The following is a 6,000-nucleotide window of genomic DNA, read 5'->3' as shown; positions in this document are numbered from 1 at the left end:
AGTCGAGGACTCAGTCATTTGGACCAGGTCTGAGTGGGTCCAGGTCTTGAAGTCCCAGACCGGGTCACTAGGAGGTCTAAGTAGCAGACCCCCAGAGTCATGTATAATCCCGGTGTAACCGGACACTAGTTCTTATTTTAACGATGTTCCGCGTCCGCACTTGGCTGTGCCTGCCCCCCCCCCCCCGCCCCCCCCAGCACAATCACACACACAGCCAACCAATGAAGCTGTCATAACGCTTCCACAATAAAATGATAACCTGCTGATTTATGGAACCACAGACATTACTCATCCCGCTATCGTTCTGTAAACCTGTGTGGCTTTTAATTTTTTTTTGTTTTAAAGTCCAGACTGTCATGGAGAAGCCGAAGATGGATCTGTTTTAAACATGTCCATGTGGCCATGTTGGCTCGGGTCTCGAGGCGCGGCGAGGGGAGTCGAGGTCTCGCCAGCTCTGGTGTGAAACGACCGGGTTTGAGTGATTAGCCAATCAGAGGCTTCCTCCACAGACCAATTAACCTTGATGGGACTTTTGAGGCTCCCAGCCAAAATACTTTCTCCATCACCTCCTGCTCCTCCCCCACCTCCTCCTGCTCCTCCAACACCCCCTCCTACCCTTACTCCTCCTTCTCATCCACCACCTCCTCCTCCACCTCCTCACCTCAAACCCCACCCTCCGCCTTTTACTTGCGGGTCTGGAAGAGTGTCTTTATTACAGGAGGTAGGTGTGAACACAGAGTGAAACATCTGTCCTCACCCCATGTCCTCAGAAGTGGAAGGTGTCGAGTCGTCGAGAGGTGGGGACGTGGAGGTGAGAGATCTTTACAATCTAGTCTAAACCGAACCTCTGCGTCAAACTGCCGCCATGGGTCTCTTCAGTCTGCGCTTGCCTTTATTGTTTCCGCGTCAGGGATTCTGAGCGCAGTCTACCGAAGAGTCGCCACAAGTCACGAATTCAGTGACAGCCGGTTGTGTTCAGGATGTAAAGTTGAGGATTCGTCTAAACCAAGATAAACTCTGCCGTCATAAAGGAGTGGGCCGAGGCAGGTCGTCTGTCGCCTTGACGTGTGGTTTCACATTCGAGGACAGGTGCGTTGCCCTACGGCAGCGTTGGCGACATCCTGCCGTAGGTATAGACGTATAGTGTGACCTTTAGCGGAGGGGGCTTGAGTCGACGCATTAATGTTCTCTCCCGGTAGTGCAGAAGCCAGGCGCGAGGCCTTGGATACAAAGAGCACCCTGTAAAACCTTGTTTCTGTGTGACACTTGAGATTTCCTCATTGTGGCCGTTGATGAAGTGATGTTGAAGAGTTGGTTTAGGTTTTCTTCTTGCTCTGAATAGACCCAGGTTCTTCAGGCTAGAGAGGGAACCTGCAGGCTGCTCGGTGTGAGAGGAGCTGGCCCAGAGAGCGGCAAAACGCTACCATACCGTCCAGAACCTCTCTCGCACCACATGGACTTTGGGTCCGGTCTTGCTCTGGCCTTGTGTGGGTGGTCTTCATATCTGTATGTGTGGTCTATCAGTGTGTGTGTGTGTGTGTGTGTGTGTGTGTGTGTGTGTGTGTGTGTGTGTGTGTGTGTGTGTGTGTGTGTGTGTGTGTGTGTGTGTGTGTGTGTGTGTGTGTGTCTGTGTGTGTGTGTTTGTGTGAGTCTGTGTGTGTGTGTGTGTGCGTGTGTGTGTGTGTGTACGTGTACATGAGCATGTGCGTGTGGTGGTCTACAAATGTGTGTTATTAATATCTGCACGTGGCGTGTGTGTGTGTGTGTGTGTGTGTGTGTGTGTGTGTGTGTGTGTGTGAGTGTGTGGTATTAGTGTGTGCAATTGTGGTGCTCTCTTCTCTCTTCTAGTCCTTCAACCCACACACACACACACCCAGGCCCACACACAGACATACACTCACACATCCAGACTCTCACACACACCCACATACATACACACACACCCGCACGCGCGCACCACGTGCAGATATTAATAATACACACACATTTGTAGACCACACGCACATGCTCATGTACAATTGTACACACACACACAACCACACACACACACACACACACACCTGCCCTCTAAAAGCCACTGTGTATGTCCTTGTTGCCATGGTATCAAAGCTCACCTGATCCCCCTCTACTGGTCACCTCCTGTCTTTTTACTCTGTGACATCACAACAAAACTCGACTCCTCCCAAGTCAGTCCCTGGGGGGGGCCGGACGGAAGAGGGACAGAGGTGGACCCTCTCCTGGGGTCCTTCTCAGGGTTCCTCCCCTCTGGGGTTGGGCCGTTCTCCCTGTAGTCCGGGAGGGCTTAGGGTGAGGGCGGGGCTATAACGTGAAGCCGTGTAGACTCGCTGCGGTCGTAACGTAACCAAACCGTCCCGACGTGAGGGGAGTCCAATGTGAAGGACGGCAGTTGAGGAGGGTGACAGTGCCCCTCTCTCAAGCACTTTCCTCTCCGGGCTGGAATGATGCCGCTACGTGTTTGTGTACTGGTTTGGTTTGGAAAATATCTGGGGTATACCCCCAGATAATACCCCCCCCCTCCCCCCCCCGCCGCCATTTCCATGATGCCAACACAAGTCTCAGATAGCCTGCCACATGCCAACGCACCATTCCCGATGGGGGTACGCACGCAGTACAGTAACCATGTTTACTGTGTATGTTTCAGATATCGTTGCCATAGTTGTTCTAGGTATTTTGCTGGATCTGATACTGACCATCATTTTGAAAATGTGTCTGCATTTCTGATTGTCCCCTCTGCCACTCCCTCCCTGTCTCTCGTCCCCTCTCACTCTTTCTCTCTCCCTCTCTTTCTTCCACTCTGTCCCCCTCTCTCTCTCTTTCTCCTTTTCTCTCCGTCCCTCCCTGTCTCTCTTTCTCTCTCCCTCTATCCCCTCTTTCTCTCATAATTGGTCTGTTTGTCTATCTATGTAATAGGGTTATGTTTATTTACAGTCTAAAGAGCAAATCTGACTGATCATGTCATATGTGTGTGTGTGTGTGTGTGTGTGTGTGTGTGTGTGTGTGTGTGTGTGTGTGTGTGTGTGTGTGTGTGTGTGTATGTGTGTGTATGTGTATGTGTATGTGTGTGTGTGTGTGTGTGTGTGTGTGTGTGTGTGTGTGTGTGTGTGTGTGTGTGTCGTGTGGCGGGCTGCACACGCCTGGGTGTTCTTGTGTGTATACTTGTGTGTGTGTGACTCAGCAGTGAATATGAGTATGTGTCGACGGGTTAGGTATTTCTCTCCAAGCCATTATCTAATGTCTCTGTAGAACTACAACCTGCACACGTTCTGGAATACATAGAATCAGTGGCTGCATTTCTTTCTAGTAAAACATTATCCATGAATGTATGTATTTGTACAGTATATTTGTGTGCATGCAGGTCTTAGACCAAGCCGAACCCGGAGCAATCTGTCGTCCGTGTCTCTGAAACTGGAACCGGGAAGGCATTACGTAGCCGACTGTAAACTGTGCCCCAGCAGCAGAGTGAGGGCTCTATTTTAAATGAGAGGGATAGAGAGGGAGGGAGAGAGCTACAGAGACAGATAGGGAGAGAGAAAAAGAGAGCGACACAACATACCACCCCCGCGTCTTCGAGCAGAATATTTATAACTGTCGTTAAAAACACACAAACACTGATCTTCAAAGTCTGTCTGGATTATGATAATGGAGCCGGACTGTTCTGTGTGTTAATCAATGGAAGTGTGGGGCGTTCTGTGTGTGTGTGTGTGTGTGTGTGTGTGCTACACAAATACTCAGAGCAGTGTGTGTGCATTACGATACACACACACACACACACACACACACACACACACACACACACACACACGCACGCACGCACGCACGCACGCACGCACGCACGCACGCACGCACGCACGCACGCACGCACGCACACACACACACACACACACACACACACACACACACACACACACACACACACACACACACACACACACACACACACACACACACACACACACACACACACACACAGCGTATATCTGTGTGATGTTATGTTTGTTATTGTGATGAGTGATGTGTATAGACTGTGTTTTTGTGTTTGATATATGATGTGCTGGTTCTGTAAAAGAACAGGTTTATTGTGTGTTATATTTGTCGTTGATATAGACTGTGTGTGTGTGTGTGTGTGTGTGTGTGTGTGTGTGTGTGTGTGTGTGTGTGTGTGTGTGTGTGTGTGTGTGTGTGTGTGTGTGTGTGTGTGTGTGTGTGTGTGTGTGTGTGAGAATAGTTTATTGCAGGCTGTGAAGACAAAGGACATCTGTGTGACAAGAAGCTCAGGTCTCCTGTCGTAGAGGGGCGGGGCTTAGAGGTGGAGGCGGGCTTTGGTGTTCGTAGGCAGCTGTTGGCATTAGAATGACGTGCACAGCTGTACTACCGCCTCACACTACATATGCGTGTGTGTGTGTGTGTGTGTGTGTGTGTGTGTGTGTGTGTGTGTGTGTGTGTGTGTGTGTGTGTCTGTGTGCGTGTGTCATTGTGTGTGTTTAAACAGTGTACTGCCGGGGAACGGTTCGGGGGCCTGGTTCCCTTGTAGGGTGGCTGCTATCGAGAAACGTTGAGAAGAATCAAAGCGATCCGTAGCGTTTCTCCAGAGACGGACCTCTGTTTTCGACTGTAAATACAACAAAAACAACACTCGTCTCGCAAATAGGACCTCTGATTCCTAATCTGAAGTCAGACGCTGATGGCAGTCGAGCTCAAATCCTGATGAACGAGAGCCGTTCCACTTTCCTTCACTTCATGTTTGTATCGAACGATCATGTGACTTGGGCCAGGGATCAGCCAGTGTGTGATGAGGAACCACAAGCTCGGCCGGCAGTAGTGCACTTAAACAAAGTGTCACTCAAGGTTTCATATCAACCCAGTGTAAATGGACTGCCTTTATGTAGCGCTTTTATCCAAAGCGCTTTACAATATTGCCTGACATGCACCCATTCATACACACATTCACACACCGACGGCGGAGTCAACCAGTGGCAGTGTAGTAGATGGCCACTGTAGAACTATGCTTCTCAAACCCCCCTTCCTAAAGCGTTGTCCACTCGAGGGCATGGGCTTTCTTCAGTTGAGAAACAGGAAACAAGGCGCCACCCCTCACCTCGCCGGTTCTTGTTTCCCCCTCCAGGCTCTGTGCAATAACCTCTCCTCCTCTCTCCCCCCAGCGTCCCGGCATGCCGTCAGGTGCCAGGATGCCCCACCAGGGGGCGCCCATGGGCCCGCCCGGGCCCCCGTACGGAGCCAGCCCTGCGGTGCGGCCGGGCCTGCCCACCCCCGTCATCGAGGCCAGCCGCAAGAGACCCGCCCCCTCCCAGCAGGTCCAGCAGCAGGCCGTCCAGAACCGCACCCGGAAGTACGTCCTAGACTCCCACTTCCTGTTCCCCGCTTCTCACTTCCCATGTCTCCTCCTCCTCCAGCTTGTCTTCATCCATGTGTGTGATGCTAGCGGCGTAGCCTAGCATCCCGTCGTCCACATTGCACATGTGCTACCCATGCTGGGTGTGCTAGTCTCGCTATCCCACCCTAGCAGTGTGGTTTCATTCGTCCTTGTGCTACCCATGCTGGGTGTGCTAGTCTCGCTATCCCACCCTAGCAGTGTGGTTTCATTCGTCCTTGTAAACTGGTTTTGATTGCGTGACTACAGTGCCCACTAGTGTGTCTCTCTCCCTGTCTCTTTGTCGCTGTGTCTCTCTCTCTGTCTCTACCAGTGCAGTGTACTTGATGGTCCTGTTAAGCAGTGGTTAATGAACAGGTCAGAGGAGATGTTGTTTTTCTGCCGGGACTCCCAACTCCGATCCACTCCCAAGGCTGCTCTTCCCTAGCAACCCAGCATGGGCTAGCTTAACCTCGCAGAAGGAAGCTAACCTTGCACGCACACCCTCTCCGAACGTGGATGCTGTGTAAAGGCCTGACCTAAGGTGTAGAGAGACGAGGATGAGTTAGAATGGGCCGTTTCACTGGGAAACGTGTTCGATCAAGATAGAG

At 51.4% G+C, this 6,000-nt stretch overlaps 1 protein-coding gene across 5 annotated transcripts in view; it reads left to right on the top strand.

The window, feature by feature from the left end:
• The window catches only part of LOC130377165 (SWI/SNF-related matrix-associated actin-dependent regulator of chromatin subfamily D member 3), a 32,072-nt gene that overhangs the window by 9,337 nt on the left and 16,735 nt on the right, over positions 1-6,000 (top strand). For all 5 annotated transcript variants that reach the window (XM_056584178.1, XM_056584177.1, XM_056584175.1 and 2 more), the window contains exon 2: positions 5,181-5,368. In XM_056584178.1, the coding sequence (XP_056440153.1) occupies positions 5,181-5,368 (188 nt within the window). The remainder of the gene's footprint in view (positions 1-5,180; positions 5,369-6,000) is intronic.

The sequence above is a fragment of the Gadus chalcogrammus genome, chromosome 23 (genome assembly GCF_026213295.1).
Source record: "Gadus chalcogrammus isolate NIFS_2021 chromosome 23, NIFS_Gcha_1.0, whole genome shotgun sequence".
Lineage (NCBI taxonomy): Eukaryota > Metazoa > Chordata > Actinopteri > Gadiformes > Gadidae > Gadus > Gadus chalcogrammus.
This window is presented reverse-complemented; position numbering and strand designations above follow the sequence as displayed.